The sequence below is a fragment of the Pipra filicauda genome, unplaced genomic scaffold, assembly GCF_003945595.2.
Source record: "Pipra filicauda isolate LSUMZ 115617 unplaced genomic scaffold, ASM394559v2 scaffold49_size4853605_pilon, whole genome shotgun sequence".
NCBI lineage: Eukaryota > Metazoa > Chordata > Aves > Passeriformes > Pipridae > Pipra > Pipra filicauda.
In genome coordinates, this window is record NW_024104642.1 from 3569558 (window position 1) to 3593128 (window position 23571).

The 23571-nt window shown below is 40.6% G+C and overlaps 2 protein-coding genes across 5 annotated transcripts in view; one reads left to right on the forward strand and one right to left on the reverse strand.

The window, feature by feature from the left end:
- The first annotated feature begins 603 nt into the window (after positions 1–603).
- On the forward strand, positions 604–8833 carry FAM8A1 (family with sequence similarity 8 member A1). Its single transcript, XM_027745017.2, has 5 exons — positions 604–1184; positions 4547–4667; positions 6861–6984; positions 7208–7347; positions 7663–8833. The coding sequence occupies exons 1-5, from the start codon at positions 629–631 to the stop codon at positions 7805–7807; spliced, it is 1086 nt and encodes a 361-aa protein (XP_027600818.2). The 5' UTR covers positions 604–628; the 3' UTR covers positions 7808–8833.
- A 2232-nt stretch (positions 8834–11065) lies between these two features.
- NUP153 (nucleoporin 153) overlaps positions 11066–23571 on the reverse strand; it is a 46349-nt gene continuing 33843 nt past the window's right edge. For 3 of the 4 annotated variants that reach the window (XM_027745016.2, XM_027745014.2, XM_027745013.2), the window contains exons 14-22: positions 23310–23400; positions 22905–23024; positions 20703–21317; positions 18604–18798; positions 17326–18174; positions 16379–16738; positions 14439–14711; positions 12965–13124; positions 11066–12497 (exon numbers count right to left, since the gene is read on the reverse strand). In XM_027745016.2, the coding sequence (XP_027600817.1) occupies positions 12413–12497; positions 12965–13124; positions 14439–14711; positions 16379–16738; positions 17326–18174; positions 18604–18798; positions 20703–21317; positions 22905–23024; positions 23310–23400 (2748 nt within the window). In that variant the 3' untranslated portion in view covers positions 11066–12412. The remainder of the gene's footprint in view (positions 12498–12964; positions 13125–14438; positions 14712–16378; positions 16739–17325; positions 18175–18603; positions 18799–20702; positions 21318–22904; positions 23025–23309; positions 23401–23571) is intronic. The other variant, XM_027745015.2, reaches the window with a different exon arrangement.

Consider the following 23571-nt stretch of genomic DNA (forward strand, 5'->3'; position numbering starts at 1 on the left):
ACGACGAGAGGACAGAGTCTTCAGCTGCACCAGGGGGAGGTTTAGGTGGGACATTAGAAGGTATTTCTTTACAGAAAGGATAATTAGACATTGGAATGGGCTGCCCAGGGAGGTGAAGGTTCTTAAGGAAAGACTGGACGTGGCACTCAGTGCCATGGTCTAGCTGACACGGAGATGTTTTTGATCATAGGTTGGACTCGATGACCTCAGAGGTTTTTTCCAACCTAAACTGATTCTGTGATTTTATTTTTTTTTGCAGAGAAAGAATATGATTATGTGATAAGGAGAACGATGAAAAAAGGGAGATGAAGGGGGGGGAAGAAAATAAAAATAAGCAACATTTAGACAGGAAAATAAAAATGTATAAGAATCTCTCGACTGCGCAGTCCCCTTGCGGGGCGGGCCGGGGCGGGGCGGACGCCGCTTCGCTGCCGCCTCATGGGCGCCTGACCCCGGGCAGCCGCGTCCACCACAGCGCCCGGCCATACCATTTCACATGCAGGTCGGGGGGAGGAGGGGAGGAAAGGCTGTTTCTTTACGGGCGTGGCGGGCTCCGCGCCAGGCTGTGTGCTGCTCCCCCCCCCCCTCCGCCCCTCCAAGTGGGAGAGGCGCCGCACCTCCCCCGCGCATGCGCGGTGAGCGCTCGCCGCCCGCCGCGATGGAGGAGGCGGCGGCGGAGCGCGGCCGGGCCGGCGCTGGGGCGGCGGCGATGGCGGAGGGCGGCAGCACCGCCGGGGGGGAGGACAACGCCAGCGACAACGACAACGCCAGCGCCACTGCCGCCACCGCCGCGTCCTCGGCGCCGCCGCGTTCCCCTCCGGAGGGCGGCGGGGCGAAGCCGCTGAGCGCGGCGGAATACGCGCGACGCGTACACCAGTGGCTGTGGGACTCGTACTGCGGGTACCTGGGCTGGCAGGGCTGCCCGCCCGCCCTGATTGCCGCCGCCGCGCAGCCGCCCCCTCCCAACGCCAACGCCGCCGCCTACTACTACAGCCCCTTCTACCTCTTCGCTCCGCCGCCCGCACACGCGGCCCCCGCCGGGACGGGGCCCCGCGCCCCCGGTGCGGCCGCCCCAGCCTGGCCGGGGGCGGCGGGCGCGGTGTCCCCCGTGCCCAGGGCGGGCTCCGGTAGCGCCACCGGCAGCAGCGGCAGCGCTGCCCCCAGGGACACGGGGCGGCCGGCAGGTGAGTAGGGCAGGGGCTGGGGAGAAAGGTGAGCAGCCCCAGGAATCAGGGTCTGGAGAGGGGAGCCGGGGGTGTGCGACGTTGGGGGTCGCTGCGCCGCCGTGTGCGGCGGGCCCGGGCGTGTGCCTGTGACACGGAGTGACAGCCCTGAAGCCGAGGTGGTGGAGCCAGAACTTGGCCCGTGAGCGGGTTTGGGACACAGGGTGACAGCCCTAATACCGAGGTGGTACATCCAGAACTTGATCCATAACTTGAACCGAGTTTGGGAGAGTTGACTTGCGTGTACAGCTTCCGTGATTGTAAGATGTTTGTGTGGACGCGAAGGAGTTTAATTTCTAGTGAAACTTGCCGTCACGGGCTTGTAATGCATCTAAGATTTATAAGCAGCCTGTTTAGATGATGAAATCTAAACTAACTTTACCGGTTTTAGCAGGCTCTCGGGGCCCAAATAAAATCATTTAATGAAATCGAAGCAGAGATGTGAAAACACGGCTGCAGTGAACAAGCTGGCGGCAGGAGATAAACAGAAGCCTGTTACAGCTGTAAATATTGAAGGCAGTGCACAGCAGGCCTTCTGTTTATATTTGTTCAAGAGTAAGGCAAACTTGCTCTGATTACGTCAGAGGTGAAACCTGGAGCCCCAACATTTTCTCACAAGTCAAGGAACATATAAGTGACATTCCCTGAATGTTCCATAACACCTCAAGTAATGGTAGGAGACTGTGGAACTGCTGAAGGACTTTGGAGAGAAGCCGGATCTCCTTTCTCTCTGCAGGGCAAAGTACGACATTACTGATCTGTAAAATTATTTATAAGCTCAGTGGCTGTGTGTGTTTGAAAAATGTTTTTAGTTCCTTTTCCCTTGTTTTGAGGGGAAGGGGATCTAGCTTCTGAACTGGCTTCTTTCTTATGTTTTTGAGCAGATGTTGCTTAAACACAGTTATAACACAAAGTAGTATTTTCTGTAATTGTGCTCTGATTCTGAGTTACAGATTGCTTATAAACACATATTGCCAGTCCTTAGAAAAGAGGAGATAGACAAAGGCTAGACTGATTATTCTTGGATTTTTACCTAGTTTTTCAGGGGCTAATTCCATGTGTTAAAGGTAATTTAGGACTTCAATAGCATTTCATGCTGCTGAACATGGTTATTTGGAATACTACATACAGTTGCAACACCTGGCCTTCTTAAGGGAACTGTGTGTGGGATATAGTGGTACAATACAATTATAAACAACGACTGTTGTGCCCATGCTTTGGCTTCAGATTGCAGCTGGATATATCTAGAACAGCTAAAGTGATTACTGCTCCTTCTTTCCTGCTGTAGATTATTGCCCACACAGCAGGCTCAGCAGGGCAGGCCGTGTATCCGTCCCTGTGCCACTGCAGTTTACAGCCCAATGTGCTTACATAAGCTGAAACAAGTGACAGCTTATGTTAATGTTGCAGATTTTAAACTGGGATGTCAAAAAGTGGGATTGTTAACTGCCTCTTCCACTTCGGTCTGCCGGTGTGTGTCAGAGCACCAGTATTAACAGCATGGTCATCAGGATTTCAGACACATCCTCGCCTTGCCCCTCCCTGCCTTACTGCAGGAGATCACTGCTCATCTGCTGGGAACAGTAGGGCAAAAAGTGCATCCAAGCCCCAGCTGCCCTGTGGCTGACTGGCGCAAACACATCTTTAGTACTAATCTTGATGTAAAATCCTATATTTGAGCTGGATGGATGTTGCATTTGGCTGTCCTTGCCGCGCAAACAGCAACTCTTGGCAAAATAGTGGATTTCTAATATGAGGAACATCTTGAAGCACTGCAGTATAGATCTGCCAGAGTCTTAAGGGTTGCCAAGGTTTCTTAATGTAATGCAGTTTAACAAAATTTGAATATTTATCTTCTTAGCCCCACATAGCTTCTTCCTTATGCAGTCATTGAATTTAATTTATTCAAGTGAGTCTCTGCCACTAACTTCAACAAAGGTGCTGCTTTTAACAGAGCAAATGAAGGCTTTTGCCTGTTGCTGTGTGCTCAGGCCAGAACTGGGAGACTGGCTGTGCTCCCACTTGCCTTAGTTGAAGAATCTTAGAATTTAATGGACAACTTGGGCAGGCTTTGACAATGAGAATGGAATTTTAGTATTATATATGAGTCATGCTACTTGATACTATAGATGCAGAGGTATTATTGGTGCAGCAGATATGAAACGAAGATATATAAACCAAGGTATGTTAAATAAGAGCTGGCTCTTACCTAATCTCTGCTTGATTCTACTTACCCCACTTAGCGCCTGAGCACTGTGCGCTTTTGGCTTGGCTCTTAATAGCTCACAGGGCCACAATTGGCAGGATCAGTCTTAGCAACTGGACTGTGGAGGCTTATTCCAAGTGAAATTTGATGATGTTTTTTGAAATTGGAATGATTTTCTTTCCTCTTTTCTTGTTTCCCTGCGTGTGGGAGTAGGTGTTCTCAGAAACAGTACCAAACGCAGTCACTATTTCCTGTAGGTTAAGTCTAGTAGTACTTGGGTATTTCTAAGTAAAGTTTGATGTGAGTCCTTGCAGATTCCATGTGAGAGTCGTGTTTGTCCTTTGGGAAATAGAGGGGTGGTAGCTGGGTCCAGATGAAATTGTTTTGCAGTAGAATTCCTTGGAAACTTTCTAAGGTGCTCTTTAATGTTTTCTCTGCTTTAATCACCTGAGGTAGCATTAGCAACAAGACCTTGTAACTGCTACTACTTACTTTGTGCCCATTTGCACTCTACCAATTAACACAGGAGAAACGTGTTACATTTTCTGGCTGGGTGTAGAGCAGCACGCTGTGCTTTTTCATAAGTAGTCTATAGGAATGTTTATGTCAAGTATGACTAATATTTTCATCCACTCCTGTTTTTGTCTGAGTGGGGACAATATGCTGTGGTTTACTCTTAGAGCTGGTACTTGGTGCACATGGAAGCCTTGCTGTTGAGCAATAGAAAAATTGTGGTAGATCTAAGATCTGATTTTTCTTTTATCTGACCTCTCAGACTTACTTCTCAACGAGGCTGTTCTAAACAAAAGAACACAAAAATTGATGCTTCTTCAATGTACTTCAGTTCTTTAGCAGAGTATGATTTTGCCTGTAATCCTTATCATGAGGGGACTCAGAGTTTGAAAGAATTTAAGAAGGCTCTTTTAACTCAATTTAAACAATTCAGTTAACTTCTAAAAATGTATGTTTAAAAAAATTTTCTTGAAGAAGATGTGAGCTAAGATCAAGATCTTGATTATATACTTGCAGAAAGGTTAATGTGGAGTGTTCTTTGGCTCATAGTGTTAACTGTGTTAGTACAGTAAAATCTGGGTAATATTAACTATTTCTGTTACAGGTCGGGAGTTCCTTATCCCTTCGTTGGCCCACAGGTTCATAGCAGAGATGGTGGATTTTTTTATTCTGTTCTTTATAAAGGCAACCATCATTTTAAGTATTATGCACCTCAGTGGAATAAAGTAAGTTTAACAGTTTAAAGCTTTGTTGTATACAGCTTTAAGCTTTTCATGCTCTTTGAGGTGTCAGGTTGTATTTATTGTACGCTTGGGCATATGATGGCATTGAATAACTGACAGAAGTTGAGGAAAAAGCACCACTGGGTTAACCTCCTTTTAAATACATCCTGATTTTTGGGTCAGCTGATGGAAACAAAAAACTTGTACAGGTGTATAGGCTCACAAACTCCTTACTAAGGACAGAGTAGACTTGCATACTTACTTAGGGGTGGGCAATAGCAAGATTGTTAAAAAGTCCTTTATATTTTTCAAAAAAAAAAGTTGACAAATAAACTTGTCTTTTTAAACAGCTTTTAAAAAATGTACTGGATCTAGCTACGATGGAATTAATTTCCTTCACAGCATCTTCTAAGGTGCTGTGTTTTTAGATTTCTGAGCTAAACAATGCTAACCCACACACACAAAAAAATCTGATCATGCATCAGATATGTATGTACTTTGAAAATGCAGCCTCATTGCTAGGAATGCTACTGCACTGCGGGCTTTACTGGGTGTAAATTTGGGTTCTTAAAAAGTACAATTAAACACTGTGTGTGCACTAGACTGAAAGATTCTTCATTTTACATTTTTGTACACAGACGTAATACTTTTCCTCAAAAACTTTTTTTTTTTTAATCTGCTTCTTTAACTGTAGCTATCTTATTCCTCAACTCGGTTATTCTGCTTTGGGTTGGGGTAATCAAATATTTTGGTCTGATTAAGAGATGAGTAGTCAGTAGTTGGTGTAGTCAGTAATTGCATTCCTGTGCAAACACATTTCAGAACCCAAGCTTTCTGCTCAAGAGCCATCCAAACATACATTGACCATAAAGTGATACTATACAGGTAACATTTTCCAGGCACCTTTAATTGCAGTTTGAAAGGTGTGTGAAAGAGAGTCAAATCCAAAACAATAAATATGTCAGTGTAAACTATCAGATAAGCAGCAATTAAAATGCCAAAATCTCAGTTCTCTTTAGTTGCCAAAACCTCCAACTGTAAGCTGACAGCTTGTGTTTCCATTTTGGTTTTAGTAGGCTGAAATACTGGAAAGATGGGGAACAACTATGTGTAATTGCTTCTGTAAAGTGGTGAAGGTGTAATTTACAGCACATTCAATATTACTGGTTTTGTGAGAGCCAGGAAGTTGCTTACAAGGAACTTCAGAGAAGCATTGGCGGGGGGGTGGTTCTGCTTATGAGATGTGACGTTGAGGTTAGGCTGAGTTGTCATGAAAAAAATACCTCCTCTCAGGCTCAAGAAAGACACTTCAGGTCAAGGCTGTATTGAAGGGAAATGCAGGTTGTGCTTCACTGTCCTCTTAATTGCTTTTCAATCCTTAAGTCTGAATAAAGAGGAGGGTAAGTGGTACAAATATAAGATGGACTGTTTGGAAGTGGGACTACATGTTTTTATGTGAGTCTCAGATGCATGAGTGGAAAGCTCTTGCCTAAATACATGTTGCAAGTATATACATTCCAGGTGTCAGATAAGAAGGTTAAATATGTGGAGTTTTATCTTGCGAAAATATGCTATTAACTCAAAATGGATGCTTCACATAGCTCTCTTAGGATAAAAACCAGAAGGTTTTGATTGCTTTAAGGTAAAATCTTCCTGTTGCATACCAAGGTGCCTTCCTCCAGTAGAGTATGGTGAGCAGTAAAGACTGCTGAGAATGAGAAACACAGATCATGCAAAGGATGATATAGGGCTTCACTGCTTGCTTAGGGAGACTTGCAACTTCTCCCTTGTGTTTGTAGAGGTGTTCTTTTTTGTTGAGAGTTTCTGTAAGGAAGAGACTTGGAGACTTGGATACCTTCTATTTATACAAAGTTAGATGATCACCTGCAGAATCTGTTTATCTCCCAAGAAGTGTGAGAATTTTCAGAACAATTCTGCAGCTCACTACCCAGGGATACCATTGTGCAAAAGTGGTAATAAAGAATGATCTTTTCATAATGAAAAAGACAAAACAATCTGGGCAGCAACTTGGAAAGAAACATAGTGTTCTGAATTTTAATGGCTTGTTTAGTATCAGAGAACCAAGGAGATTTTTTTCTTCTACTGATACCAGAACTGAAGGAGTGAATTGTAGTATTAAAGGGGTAACATTGGTATTGAGAGGACGGTTTTGAAGTTCAGTTTTATTTTGCACAGGGACATCTCTAAATTTGCCATGCATTACATCATAGAGGAAATAGATGAAGATACATCCATGGAAGATTTGCAGAAGATGATGATAGTAGCTCTCATCTACAGGTTATTAGTCTGCTTCTATGAGGTAAGTACTCATAAACACTAACTCGTATAATTAGTAGTTGTCAGTTGTTGAAGAAATGGTTTAAAAAATTCTGTCACCATAGACCTATAAAGTAAATCCTCTTTACAGTATTTTGGATTATGTTGAAGCTTATGACATCCATGTAGTTGTGAGGATAACCAAGTTTGCTAGACCTATCAACCACATGGTGGTGTGTGGAATTGAAATAACCTTTCTTTTACAGATAATCTGTATTTGGGGAGCAGGTGGAGCAACCCCAGGGAAATTCTTACTTGGACTGCGAGTTGTGACGTGTGACACATCTGTACTTATTGCGCCCAGCCGAGTGTTAGTCATTCCATCCTCTAATGTCAGTATGACAACGTAAGTGCTCTTGGCTCGGTCACGTTGCATCAGACTAATAGTGTTGAAAGCATGTGATTTGGGAGGAAATACACCATTGCTTTATTGTTGACCTTTGCAATAATTAGATTGCAAGAGCTATTGTCAGATTACGGGATCTAAGAATAAAATGGTAATTATTCAATCACATTGAATGTTTTTCAGTTTAGGTGGTACAATCTCCTCTAGAGATTGATCTTTGTACCATGTAAAACTGAGGCACTAAACTTGGAAGTTAATTACTAACATAAGCAGAAAAGTGAAAATAAGGCACTGAATGTTCTATTCTCATTTCAGGTCCACAGTACGAGCTTTGATCAAGAATTTTTCTATTGCATCATTTTTTCCTGCATTTATTACACTGCTGTTTTTCCAGCACAACAGAACAGCCTATGATATTGTAGCAGGAACTATTGTGGTCAGAAGAAATGGAGTCAGATGATACCAAAAGATGAGATTTCCAGACTGGTTCTGAAGATCCCCTCCCACCCCCAGAGAATAAAGACCTACCCCAGAACTGCAATTGAGGTGTCTATTGGAATCTTTTGCCCTAATTAAATGGGAACTGATTCAGAAGCTAAAGAAAGTGTATGGCTCCTGTATGATGCCAGCAGCTACCTTCAAAATACTGGAGTTTTCATAGATGCCAAAGAAGTTTGGGAGAGACAATATGTATTAAATCTGGGAGTATTAACTTCTGATTGATGAGACAGAAAGTGGCTGCTTTAACTGCAGAAAGGAGCTGTTCTGTTCATCAGTCTGTGGAAAGCCGATACCTAGAAATATTCCACCTTAAAAGAAATGTTGCTCCTACAGTTTTGGATGTTGGCAGGTAACTAGAAAATCAAGTTGTTTTCCAGGCCATTGCCTGTCAAAGGATAAAGGAGGAAGAGAACTGCAGTATTAGACAGCAAGGCAAATCATGTTAATTAAATTGCCATGTGTGCAGAAAGAGAGATCAGCAGTGGTTATCATGTCTTTTATAATTGCTTCACAGATCATATTTCCTCACCTTTTAAGTATTTTATCACAATGTTAATGTGAAAAGTTTTTTGCATGACTGTCTCAAGCATTGTCACTTACTTCAGTTGTCCACGCTAAGGAAGAGGTGAAACAATAGCTACTTTTTTCCTCCGGGAAGGGTATGTTACACTGCAGTGTTAGTGAACCGGCGTGTGTAAATAATTTTGCAGCCATGAACAGTACAGATCATGCTAATGAAAGGTAACTTTTTTTGCTTCTGTTTGGAGTGAAAGCACTTGTCTATTTCTTGCATATAATGCAGAGCAAAACAACTGAATATGTTCCAGAAGCATGCAGAAAACATTAACTGAAATGTGTTATGGGTGTAAATCTGCAGAAGTACAAATACTGGTTATTCTCACTTTATCATTCTGGCTAATTGTTTGTATATTCAGAATAACTTAAATACTGAATAAAGAAACCTAATATTTTGCATGACTACATAGCTTGGATAGTTGGTTTGTTCTCATCTTATTAGTATCTTGGGAAATGAGTATTACCAGCAATGTTGATGTTTTAGTAAAATTTGAGCGAGTGTTTGGAATTCTTCTAGATGCCAGTTTTTGTGTGTTCCTCCCATAGGCCTAACTTGCCACTCAGTGGCTGAAGTTCTTGCCCTCCCTTCAGTTTTGGACAATGGTTTCATTAACAACAGACATGTTTGAGAGCTTGGTTCTCTCTTGTCTTCAGGTGAAATAACTTAAAAATGTGTTCATATTCTGCAATACTTTTGTTTGACAAGTCATGTTGTTCTGTGTATGAATGTACTGTGTATGCATTTCAGTTTTCATTTGGAATGATGAATCAGGACTGGATCCAGTGCTGAATAGTGGGAGAATGAAATTTTCACCTCTCCAGAATGAAGCCGCTAACTATTTAGATAACTACTTTTAAATATTTATTTTTGAAGTGAAAAAAAAGTTGTCTTGTCTAGAAAAGTTTTGCGTCCTTGCTCAATCAGACAGGGTATCAGTATCAAAATACCTCATACTTTTGAGCGTTACTACTGTTTTACACTAATGATTTATTACCAAAAAAACTTTGGCATCTTAAGTGTACCATTAGCATTAAGGATCATGACATCCATCACTGAAACAAAAATGTCTAAGTAGTAAATGGCAATAAGCAGGCCTCAGGAAAGCACCCCCTTGTTGCTAGACCACTTGAACATGTTGAGCTGAAACAGAATTTCAGAGATACCACTTAACTATTCCTAGAATCATAAAATCGTTAAGGGTGGAAAAGACCTCTCAGATCATCAAGTCCAACTGTCAACGCAGCACCACCACCATGTTCACCATTAAACCATGTACTCGAACGGCATTCACATGTTTTTTGAGCGCTGCCAGGGATGGTGACTCCACCACCTCCATGGGCAGTCTGTTTCAATGCTTGTCAACCCTTTCCATTAAAACATTTTTCCTAATGTCCTGTCTAAACCTTCTGGGGCCAACCTGAGGCTGTTTCCTCTTGTCCAGTCACTTCTGGGAAAAGAGACAGACCCCCATCGGGATACACCCTCCTTTCAGGTAGTTATAGAGAGCAAAAAGGTCACCACTGAGCCTCCTTTTCTTCAGGCTGAACACCCCAGCTTCCTCAGCTGCTCCTCACAGGACCTGTGCTCCATTCTTTCAAAAAATGTTGACTTAAGCAGTGATGTCAGGCATGGCAATCAGCCTGATGAAAACTAAAGCTGTCAGAAATAACCAAAGTCCCTTCTAGGGTGAATTTTACCTATTCACAAAAAGAAGTTTTTTGTTCTACTTATTGTAGCAGTGACCTAGAAACTAGGATTCAAGATGTGGGGGGAGGGAAGGGAAAAGCATTACCATTGGCTAACTTCATTGCTACCAACTCAGATATAATGGAAGGTTTATCTTACCCTGCAGAAAAATACCACCCCTTCCACAGCAGGTACAGAAAACAATTAATGCAAGAAGACAGAGCCTGTCCATGGAAATATGTATATTATGCTGTTGGAAATGCTTTTAGTTTGTCTCTTATGCAAGCTGCAGTGAAGATGCCACCTTTTTCTGTTTGTAGGATGAGTGCTGGGCCAGTGATTCATTGCTAAGGGGGAAAAGTGAAATCTGTGACATTTTCAGGTTTAGACAACTGGAAATATGTAACTGCATATAATCCTTTCACAGCTCCAGTGGCACAATATGACTCTCTGAATAGCAGTGTTTGTGTGTGGTTTTGAAGTCTAGTTGCCGAGTATCTTCTGTTTCTAGAAACAGTGACTGGAGCTTTACACATGAAAAGGGCAGTTGGCCTTTGTCCTGCTGTCAAGTCCAGCTCGTGCTTAGAAACTCATCTCACTTCGTACCCTCGGCACCTGCAGCCGTACAAGGGGTGAGCCGTGTTCTGGTGAAGGGCAGCAGTGCCAGCAAAGGCCTCAGCCCTGCCTCTGAAGACATTTACAGCACAGACAGTTATGCAGATCTCTTCTGTTCTAGCTGAAGGAAGAAACTGTATCTCAGTCATACACTGAATGCTGTGACTCGGTACAAAGTTCAGCTGTGGGTCCCCAGATGAATAAGCATTTCCTTTGATTTTACTAGAATAATGTTTGTTCTCCAAGAAGTTCCTTTAACTGCTACTGAAGTGGAGTCCCCTAATTACTCATTTATAATTGGGGGTACCTTTTCCTCTTCAGTGAGAACAGTGGTGAATGTAACATTAACTTTTTTTTTTAATAGCATTATAAAAAAAATGAACTACAGTCAGCTGACACACTGATAAGCTGCTCTAAGCTTCAGTCTACAGTAAGACTCTCCTTTGTAACAGGAGACCTTTAACTTATTTAAGATCCTCTAAAATCAGTGACACTGTGAAAAAGCAGAGGTTGAAGAAAGCATGTTACATTGCTCAGGTTGACGTAACCATCTCACTCATACAGTTACAGCTCCAGATGCCTTTATGGAGAGTTAAAATTGCCAGATCATATTTCGCAGTTTTTATTGATGGCATTTATCCCATGGTTTAACATGTTAATTATACTGTAATAAACATGGCTTTAATATTAAACTTTTCCTTATTATCCAAAGTCACCACAGTCCATTTCAGTAAATATAAAAATATATACTTAATACTTTGTACAATACTGGTTTTTGGTCCAAACAAAAATGGATCAGAAAAGCCAATAAACTTACTTTAAGAATTCCCAATTTTAAAGATTTTCTAAATGGATTTAGGCAACTTTGAATAATGAGATTTACATAAAATCTGAGACAATACTAAACAAAAATGGCCGTAACACACAAAATTAAAATTTCAATTTCACAGATTTGTTATGCCAAAAAAGTACATAGAGAAACAAAATTGTATTTACACGTTTCATAATAAAATAACAAGGCGAGACAGGTGATAAAGGGCTGTAAGAATGAAAATATAGAAATAGCATATAATTATTAAATGAAGAACTACAGATCTAACAAGTCCTTAGCATGGATCATCCTTAAATCAGTCTTCCTCTATCAGAAAATTTTAGTGCACGATACACCCAAACTCACTCACTTCACACATACACCAGCACAAACTCAGCATAGAAATCATTCGTTATCAACATTCTCTACTCTATACAGCATCCCTCGCTGATATAATTACAATTTCGAGGCGTCAGTAAACGCGAATGAGCGCACGTAGTGGTGCGGATGAAGAGGTATTGTACAAGCCATTCACTGTGCAGGCTCTACTCAGGGCTACAGCCAGACCATGCCAAGTCAGTGAAAGAAGTAACTTGAGACTTTTGCTTGAGAACAGCCTTGTTGCCAACTTTACTTGCTACCGAAAAACGTAACAGGGAGAGGGGAGGGAAGGACAGGAAAGCTAGGTTTTATATTCCTTTAGGCAGATCTGACTTCCGATAAGCCAGCATGAGGTACAATCCCAATAACTGAACAATTCAGGATAGCAGCTGAACAATTCAGGGTAGCAGCTGAACAATTCAGTCAGGGTAGAAGCTGAACAATTCAGAGTAGTAGCTGCTTCCAATGTTTTTGATGTTTTACCAATCAGGCGTTTACTTTCTACGTCTAACTGCATGCTTTATCTTCCGACCAGGAACTGAAGGTCCAGAGGCAGAGAAAACATTTTTCCCATTAGTCCTATCAAAAGAAATTAGTAGTTCAGAATTTAGGACAGTGTAGCTGAAAATTCAGTAGCAGCACTGAGAAGATATTCCAGAACAACTGTTTCATAGTCTTGTCTCACTAGTTACCAGCTGGCAACAAACGGCAAATGATGAACAGGAGGAAGAGAGTTCCAGAAACCAAAACCAATTAAATCTCTCTTATTCAGAAGGTAAGCAGCAGCATAATGGCTGGATACGGATTTTACCTTTCAAGAACAAGACAATCTCACATGTGTTGATGTGTGATATTCCTGACAGCTAGGCTCCTTTAAAGATACCGTTGCTTAGTTAGCCAGTCAGGCTAATACAAGGAAGGGTGCCAAATTTAGTTTCAAACTCCAAGGTTCATCTGAACACCTCAAGATTTAACAGCAGTAGAGGCTGAACACTGTCCACTGATATTACCCGAAGCTCAAGTGAAATTCTGATATGGTCTCTTACCCCAATGTAAATGCTGCAGGCTGGCTGAACGAAAATCCTGAAGTGCCAGAAGGCTGTGCAGGAGCTGCTGGTGCAGAAGGATTTGCACTAAAAGTGAATACTCCTGGGCTATTTGGAAAGCTGAAATTAGCAGTATTACTTCCAAACTGGAATACAGAACCTGGGAAGATGGGGTGGAAGCAGAAGCAAATAAGAGAAAGTTGAAATTTGAGTTCATCCTTTCCAGCAAAATCCTCATGTTCTTCCCCACTATCTTTATAAAAAATTTTTTTACAGGTTGCTCAAGATGACAAAGTTGTGGGAGTGGCACCTGAAGTGCCAGATCACTACAGGAACAGTATGTATGGAATGAATCCATTCACCTTAACAGAGATTGAGGAATTCTTATAGTAATACTGTTGGCACACTGATAATGAATTGTTCTCTAACTTGTGTGCCATCATAAAGTTTATACCTATGCAAACTGAAGTTTATTAATAAAGTCTTAAACTGTAGCCTGGAATCACATAAATTTATATTCAAGTAAACTTTCCTGTGTTCCTGCAGTGGATCTGGGGACTCTCCCTTTCCTTTAATGTGCTAACACAGCACCTCACCTTTAAAAACCCCAAACATTCCTACCATCAAAGTAACTGATAAGCAACACAGACAATCCAGGGAGAATTTTACCTTTGAACTGCTACCTAATTTATGAAAGGCTGACTTGAGTAATGTAGTGTGCCAACTAATCTACTGATTAGTACAAAAATATCAGTTACTTATAATGGAGGCTATTTTGTAAAACTTCTGAGAGGAAAAAAGGGAGGCTTTTCCCTTTAAATACTTGATGTGATATCAAATACAGATGTTCTGGCTGTGTTTTTCTTTTTGAATTGTTACTAGTGTGTGGAACAGGTCCTTCTTACACTTAAATACCTTCCCATGGTATTTTACACTTCATTAGTAAAAAGATCTTCTAATATGTCTTAACCCATAAATTCTTAAAAAAACCAAAACAATTCTGACCATATTTTAAACAATGAAGCCTATTAAAGTCAGATAACTAAGAACTACTCTAACAAATCCAACAATAACAATAACAATTTTGCAGTGCTTCTGCCCTTCTGTTTTGCACAAACTTACCAGTGATTACTCCATGGCTTTCAACACTTCCTTTTAATCACTAGGTTTCTCAAGAAAATAAAGCCCAGAATTTGTGGTAGGGTTGCAACCTCCTATCTGCTAAGTCTCTTGTGGAGAAGGCTTACTGTGAAGCTGGATACCTATGGGTACATCATGTCTCCACAGTCAGTACTGAGACACAAATCACACCCCTATACCCATTATTTTTATGGAGGACAATTCCTACATTTGAATACGAGCGTAATGCCAAAGTCTTCTTTCTGCGTATAATTTAAGGTGCGCTTCATGAAAAAGAAAATAAAATGTATCATCTTTGAGACCAAAAGGGAAGAGGAGGATGGTGGGCACTCACCAGCACTGGGGGTACCAGAACCAAAACCTGGCTGTTGGGTTGCCTGCTGTCCGAACACAGAGGGCTGAGTACTGCTTGTCACTGAGCCGAAGGCAGAAGGAGCAGGCTGAGTGCCAGCTGAAAACAACGCTGACGACAGCGATCCAAAGCTTGGAGCGCTTGGCTGGCTGGACCCTTGGCTCGGGCCAAATGCTGGTGGCTGACTGGCGCCAAATGGTGCGCCGGCAGCAGGCGCTGGGGGCCCAGAGCCAAACAGAAACAAAGATGACGACCCTTGGGGAACAGAAGAAGGATGTCAGTCAGTACGTGCCATTTCCCTCCCACCCTCAAGAATGAATCTAGAAACAAAGGGTTCTAAAACCCCAAGCCTGGTAGCTCAATCCTCATTTTAATCTCAAACTAATTGTGTGGATATATAAAGCAAATAGTACATCAGCCACAAGAGGAATTACACCTTTTAAGTAATATGAGAAACACTATGTTTATCAGAATCAGACAAAATTAAATCTCAAACACACTGGTTGTTCTACACACTCTTTATATTCTACAAATGAATTCCCACAAATGGTATGATTTAATCTGTATTTACTAAAAACTGTTTCTACCACACACAGAGAATATTCACTCAAACTGTATTTTTCAAACATGCAAAATACAGCTCCTGATTTATTAGAACAACAACATGCATCTCTCTTCTTGTCAGCAACTGCACCTCTCCCCTGTCCAAGTGTTTACCATTATCAACTTCCGGAGGTCAAATGATGCTTGCAGTGATGATCTCTCTACTCAAAAATTTGGTTGACCAGAGTAACTTCTCTACCTATCATCAACAACCAGCCCAACTGTTCAGCTGCTTCAGTTCTGCATGGCCAGCAGAAATAATGGAACAAAAATGAAACTCAACTGAGCAGTGACTCTGAATGTACGTGGTGGATGTGCTATGCAAAAAGGACATTTTCTCAGCACTATTAGTGCAATCTGAGCAGCTCTCATGCAACAGGAAATACCCTTTGTTGCACCATAACTTGGAATGGCTTTATTTCCAAGATGAACAGATACACAGTAAAATAAAAGCTTCTGCGTTTGTGAAGATGTTTGAAATATGGTGTCACCTACTAACGAAATGACACTAAAAGTTACTGATTTGTGAGCAGGTTAAATCAATCTGTTGGGTGTTATAATTTTGGACTGTTTTCTCTCTGTTTCTGAAACATGAAAAAGTGTGCAAATTAAACTTCTGTGACTGACAAAGTTAAGCCATCAGATCAAACTAGATTAAGTCTTTCCCTCACAGGTTCAATCTTATTTCCAGTATACTCTGTGGCTCACAGGAATATGGAAAATTTAGTGGATTTTGTCTTGTGTCGTACTGCTTCATGCATTTATTCATTTAAATCATGCAGTGGCGTAATGAACATAAAACATGAAGAAACTTTGTATTTCTTATTGCTCTCTTCTAAGATATTATTGCTAGATAATTAACAATTAATTGCTAGATAATTAACAAACACCAGCCACGATCCTTAGTAAAACCCAACCTTTAAGCAACAGTGATTGCAGTTAGAGAAAATGCATTTACATATACTTGCGAGGGGGAAGGACTTTGCAAATCTTGACATTATTTACAACAGTTGAGAGTTTTAGGTATGGGAGAGAAAAATCAGGGACACTGATACACTGACTCCTAACTGTAAGCACTGGACTGATAGCAAGAAGAAAGAAATTATCATTCATTTTCATGGGGAAAAGCTCCTATACAAGCTGTATTTCTCAGGCTAGAGAAGAATGAGCCCAAATTTATATTACTGAATATAAATACTACTTCCATGCATTTGGCCTGCACATTTTCCAAAGTAAAATATTCATGAAACAGGATCTCCTTGGTCCACCATGTAATGGCAAAAATGAGAAAAGAAGAAGAGCATCTATTGAAAACGTACCTGTTGAACTCGATGTAGTTGTGGCTCCAAAAGTAAAGCCTGAATTTGCTGCATTGGTGCTGCTCTCTCCCGAACCAAACAGAAATGGAGTGAGAGTCGAGCCAGTGCTGGAAGATGTGGTTGCTGGTTTGTTTTCTTGAGAGAAGCCAAATGACTGAGATGTTGTAGATTCTGCAGGATTGCCAAAAACAGAGCTGGTCACAGTGTTGCTGGGTTGTCCAAACACAAAGGGAGTGGGAACTGGCTGAGGGTTTGAGGAAGAGAGGGTGCTGCCAAACACGCCGCTGCTGTTGCCTGAAGTGGTGGGTACGACTGTGCTGGAGGAACTAGAGCTCAAGAAGCTGAAAGATGCTCCTTGTTCTGAAAGGAAGAAACACAGTTAGTAAGTCACACAAATGGAATTTAACAACCAAGAATTTTTCACACAGTGATAATCAATGAAGAACTTCAATCCTCCACTACAGACTTTCAATAAATCAGAGGAATACAAAACTGTGTAGTATCTATGAAGTGATTTTTGTACCTTTGTAGGAGTAGAGAAACTCCAGTATTCCCTGTAGCACAGCTGCAAGTACATGGAACTAAGATATTCCCTCTCTCCTTCCCTTTTACTATAAAAAACAACACTAGTATGAGGCCTCTATACTGCACCATGTTATAGATTTTATCACCAGCTGAGCTGCTGTTACTGAGACAATACAACTTCTGTGCTTATACCTTATACAATAAGGTTCCCTAAGGTGTGGCAATTCTTTTGTCTAAACATAGTGTTGAAACTCATTGAAATCAATAAAGGAATTGCCACATATTGTCTATGCATCAACAACCGGAACTAAAGACAGGCTGCAGGTAGTATATAAATCCCACAGACTTTGTCCAGTACAGCCTCAGAGCTATTATCTGATAGACACGATCAGACAAGTGAAGGCAAAAGATGTTCTGTTTACCGCAAGTACTGGTTTGTGCCCCAAATGCAAAAGGTGGCTTTGTCTGCTCACTCTCCTTTTCCGACGGTTTACCGAAACTAAAATTGAATACAGGTTTTGCTGTGCTCTCCTCTTTGGTATGCTCAGCTGTCCCAGATGAAAAGATAGGTTGTGCCTTTAACTCTTCATTGTCAGATTTCTTTCCAAATGCTAATGGACCAGCAGAAGTGACAGAGTCCTGTTTCTCTTCTGCCCTTCCCAAAACAAACTGTGAGGCAGGTGCAGACGCAGACTCCACACTGCCAAAAGAGAAGCCTCCCTTCATTGAAACAGTTTCATCCTTTTTCTCATCTGACTTCTTAAATGGCAAAGCAGATGATGCTACCTCCTTTTCTGCCACAGTTCCAAAAGTGAAGCCACTGACTCCGGTCTTATTCTCATTGGTAGCTATGGAAGAAGTAGAACTTGTGCCAAAACCAAAACCTCCCAAAACTGGTTCCTCTTTCCTTTCCTGTTGCCCCAGGCTCGCTGTTCCGAACTGAAATGTTGAAGGGGCCTGACTGGTTGTAGATGGAAGTCCAAAGGTAAAATTGTTACTTTTACTTTCTTTTTTACTGTCTTCTGACTTAGAGTCTGAGGAAGAAACTCCAAATTTGAAGTTTCCTGAACCAGTAGGAAACTTAAATCCCCCAGTCACAGTGTTGGACGATGCAGATTCAGATGCAATCCCAAACTTGAAGCTACTTTGTTCTCCAAATTTAAAATTTCCTGTGCTACCCAAAGTTTGAGAAGATTCAGAGGACGATGATGGGACACCGAATGTAAATGGTGGCGTTGCGGCATTTGTAGACACAACAGCAGTATCAAAACCTGCAGAAATAAAACAATATCAAGTTTGCAATATATGATGCACCCACATACACATACAAAAAACAAATAAGGAAACTCCACACTCCCTCTCTGCACAGATCTTTTCTCAATGGTGCTCTTCTGTCCAGCACCTGGCTTAGAAAAGCACTCTGCTAACTTCTTTGAAAGACCATGTTTTTAGTCTAAACTCCAAATGAACAACATGTAAGGCTCGTAAAGGACAACTATGTCACTGATATAAGCTTTTCTCTGAAAAAACATAACGTTTTTCTGGGGAATGGGTGTGGAAACGTAGGCACTGTACCTTATTTAAGCAATATTCCTAGACGAAAACACAGACAATTTTGTCATACCTCAAAGGAAAAATCACTCTACTTAGAAAAATAAATTGTAAATTGCACACCCTTGTTTTTCCTCATGAAGTATTACCTTTGAGCTCTGCTTTGGTGTCTGGCTTTGCATGTTCACAGGCTATGCATTTTGTGGCTTCTGCTTTGTTTTGGACCAAGCAGACCTCACATTCCCAGCTTCCTTCAGGCCTCTTGAATTTGTCTAAATCCAGAAAACCTCCAGAAGAAGCAGAAAAAGTAGAAACACTGCCACTAGTCACAGGCACTGAACTCCCTGAGAAAGAAGCGAAATAGTTAATCATCCTACTTAAACTATAAAGTGAACATGAATTTTTTAAGAAACTCTCCAATGCTCACTAAATTGTAAAGCACACAAGCATAACAGTAAAAAACCATCAAGCTACAAGTTAATTTCAAACACATTTTGAGAATGTAAACAATAGAAACATCTGCATTCTTCGTTGCAATTTATATATGATTTTAAGCACAAATTGAACCAGTGACATTGAAACAGCAACTGCAGTTCATAAAATACAGCAACATGGCCTATTTCAGATGTAAATTACAGGTATTGCATCAGAGCTGCTAAAAGAATTTCTGGTGACACAAGTAACTGGTAGTCAAAGTTAGCGTCACTCAAGTTAATGATCACTGTCAAGTGATGAAAGGCTCACAATTTACTAGAATGATTCATTAGCAAGTCACAAAGACAGGAAACATTCAAAACTACACAGTGACAAAAGAAAAGAAAAAAAAAAAGGAACTCAAATCTTCCAAAGCCACAACTCTGTTCACTACAGAAGCTACACTGTCTTCAAGAGCAGCAGAAACAGGTTGCTGAGGCACGGAAGACAATCTTGCCTTCAGATTTTTTGTTTCTGATTTTTATCCCCCTATGAGATGTCACTTGCTGCTGCACCCCAACAGCAAACTTCAGCTCCACAGTGTGAGGAGTGAAGCAGACACCCAGAAGGCATAAAAGCATCACATAATCATCAGCTACAACTTCAAACCACTGGGGGTGGCATTTAAGAGAGAGGCAGAAGATATGGTCGCAAGTTCAAAACATTAAAGACAGGAATGGGTCTTCTGTTCCACAGAGAATTTATATTCATGCATCTTACCTGCCTCACTCATCCCCTTGACAGACATAATATAACTGTGCAATTCTCTGTGCCACGGCAGTCATGGCAAACCCCTCAGTTCTAAAATTCTTCCTTGCAATGGCCAGAGCCTTGGACAACTGGCCAATAGTGCCAGCTGACCACTCTGAGGCTGGAAGTCCATGAGAACAAGCTCTAAAATGCTTTACTCTTAGCTGAAGAAATTCCACTCTTACTGCACAAAAGCACAATCTAGTCCATCTTATATTAATTGCCCCCCCCCCCCAGATGTATTTGCAAGGATGTTTTTGACATTAAATGATGTTAAGAGCCAATGAAAATTAGTGCTAAAATAATTATCTGTGGTTTAAAAAAGAATAAATTCACTCAATACAGTTACAATCACATATAATAAGAAAAAAACCAGAACTCAACTAAAGAAGGCACCGGTGTCCCCAAAGTCTGTAAGGACCCCGACTTCCCCAAACAAGGTCACACATGCTCCGGAAGGCTACCATAGCCTTCACAGGCATAGCTGAACATATGGCTTTGTTCTAGCTTAAGACAACTAGTTAAAAACTACACTGTCTTGGAATCTGGCTTCATACCTCTGCTCAGTTACACTCAAATGCTGACTGGAGACATTTTTAGCCATGTTGTATAAATACTGTTTCTACTTAGGTTTTGAAAGAGAAAAAAAAAAAAGCCCAAGAAATCCAGTAGTTTTTAACTCTACGGAGTTCACATTTTTCCCCAATGAAAGGGAGTCAACTGGTTTTAAGTTAATTAAGGCATCCATTTTAGTCATCTTTCCTCACCAGCTGTAAAGCAGAGTACATTTGCTTCAATTCAGCTCTGCACTAATACATTTCACAATCAGTTCAACTCATGTGACAGGCTGGAATCTGGGCTGAGACCTCCGAAGTGCCTGCAACCATTCCTGCAGAGAGCCACTAATCCATCCTGTCTGGCGTACAGCCATGCTGCTGACAATATTTTTTAGATGCAACGTATTTTGTTCTGTATAGAATGCACAGAGACTGAGATTGAAACAACTGAGAAGAAAAGGACAAACCTGCTTTGTCGGACTGACAAGCTACACATTTGGTGTCTTCTGCCTTATTTGATACAAGGCACACTGAACAGTTCCAAGAGCCTTTTGGCTGTTTAAATTTGTCTCCAAATCCCAGAGTGACTGTTGTGCCGGCGTTGCTGGAGGAGGATGTCACTGTCACCGAGTTGTCTGTGACCATTGGCATTGTCAGAGCAGGCATCACTCCTGTTCCAGGCTTTGGTGTCTCACATGCTATACATTTTGTAGCTTCAGGTTTGTTCTGGACCAGACAGGTATCACAATCCCATGTGTTGGGTGCTGGTTTAAACTTGTCTTCAAAGCCCAATGTCCCTGCTGTAGGGACTGTTGTCTTAGAGGAGACACACTGACTTACACTTATCGTCTGTTTCGTACTCTCAACAGTTGACAGTTTAGCAGCTTCACATGTTACACATTTTCCATCTGTGGTTTTGTTCTGCAGACATGGGTCATATGTGTCAGACTGCCAAAACGAGGATGCTTGTTTAGAGGTGTCTTTACCTGCAGAAAAACTACTTATTGCAGGCCTTGTATAGACGACTGTGCTTGTAACAGGCTGGGCAGATGAACAGGAGGGTGTTTTCCCAGACATAAAGCCTAAATTAATTAAAAATTAAAAATTTGAAAAAAAAAGGAGAGATCTTAGCGATAAAGCAGTACCCTGCTGCATGTAAGTTACTTATAATACTAGACAACATAAATTTAAACAAACTGTCAATGGTCACAACTATACATTCCAACCAACCACAAGAGGAAGTCCCTGGAAATCTTATCTAAAGGGATGAAATTTCATATGCTGCGCTGGGACACAACATAACATTTCTTTAAAGCTTGATTTAACTCTTCATTTCCAAGAAAGTTTTAAATACAAATCTCCTATGTATCTGCCACTACAGTGGTAGATACAAGTGTGAACAAACAATACTGAAAGCTGACTGTCATGGACTAGAAATAATCCAATTTCATTTTAAGACACCATGTCCAATCGAATCAAATTTCTAAAGCTATTTCTGTCGTAGTAGATGACTCACATTTACTTTGACAGCTGTACAGCAGTTGGTACCTGGAGCAGTAATAATTAATAAAAATTAAGACAACCAAACAATTTTTATCTATAATCTTTGTTCAAAATGCACTGGACACAAGCCAACTCCTTTATTTAAAGGTGACAACTTTCCAGAAACAAGTACCACCAATATGGAAACACTAATGAAAATGCTAGGGCAATACATCTTAAATATCAGCACAAATTATTTGTAAAGGTAAAATGAAGCATTTCTTTTTTTATTATGTTGTTGTTGCTTTGTTTTGTTTTTTTTTTTTTAATATCAGAAGTGGAATCTTTCAGCAGTGTGGATTCAGAACCCGCCTCTCTGAAACTGATAAAGAAAACTAATGTCACTTCACTGGTAAGTCTTTCCTTAAACACACAGCATAATTTCTCTCATTTAGCTCTTTCCAATATAAAAAGCCACTGCCTACTTAAGTAGTATATAGATTTGTCATTTCATAATAAAAAGACCTGCTACAACTCAAGGCTTATGGGAAAAGATCAAATTCAATATAGTCCTTCTTGAAACAAAAACCATCACCTACACACACACGCACACACACTTTACTGAACAGTTGAAAACAACTGCAACTAAAATATTTTTAAGTGGAACAGCCCATTACTAATTAAAATTTACATTTCAATTGATAGTAACTGTTATAATTTAGGGCCAAAAGATTTGCAGCTTTTGAAACGTCTTTAGGAATGACATTACCATTCTTCATTTCTGGAGATGGTGAAGGTGGGAAAGGAATGTTCATAAAGCATTTTACAAACATTTCCTTTCCAATTACATAAACGTCATTTATTTAAAACAAAACACTGATTATTTGACTAATTCTTTTATATTTAATTTTCAATTACAACCTAATACGTAAGGAAAATCAATGCATTTGGTTTGAAGTTGCAGTTTTCCTTTCAGCAATCAAAGCCACTTACAATAGAATCAACCCTAACAGGTGCAGCATTTAATGTAACGTTCTCCTGTGTTTGTATTTATAGCTAACATTGCCTTAACTGTGACAAATGAGGGGCTTTTTTGTTGCTGTTGTCGTGGGTTTTTAAAAAAATCAATGCAATGATATACAAGTCTATTCTTTGCAATATATTTTTGAAAGAGTTCATTATCTCACCAGGGCTTTTTAGGATGTCTAACACACTTCCTTGCTTTAAGAACTTAGCAGGTTTGCAGAGGCCATCGTATTCTTCTTCCTCTTCCTTCTTATTGCTGGTGCTGTTTACAGTGGTGCTACCTGTAAAAGTAAAACAAAACCCACCTTTTACAAAGAAATCCACTTAGTATATATTCACATTTGCTAGAAACAAGAATTTCCACGTTTCATTCCTCTTATATAAGAATCTTCAAAATTCTACCTTGTTTACAACAGTTTGTAGTTACAATTTGGTTAAAAGCAGACCTGTCACTGAAAACACCTTTTGCCTGGAATTTGTAACATGCTCAGAAATGATAGATTACCTATTTCATATACATAAAAAGAGAATCAGCACTAGATTTTAAATGTTAAAATTTCTGTTACCTGGACTAAATAAGGATGTCACTGGTGTATCAATGGATCCAGAAAGCTCTGCCGACTTTGCAACAGGAACACTAAATGTAAACTTAATCTGCTACGAAAAAGAGAGATTTTTTAGATTCTAAGTAATTTTAATCAAATTTCACACAAATAATAACCTGAAATCCAGTCTTCAAACTTGTGGTGGATGCTGGATAACAAATTACAAGTCAGAAATCTATATATTAGTTTTTCCCCTTACCAGGGCCAATTCTGCTTTATTGTT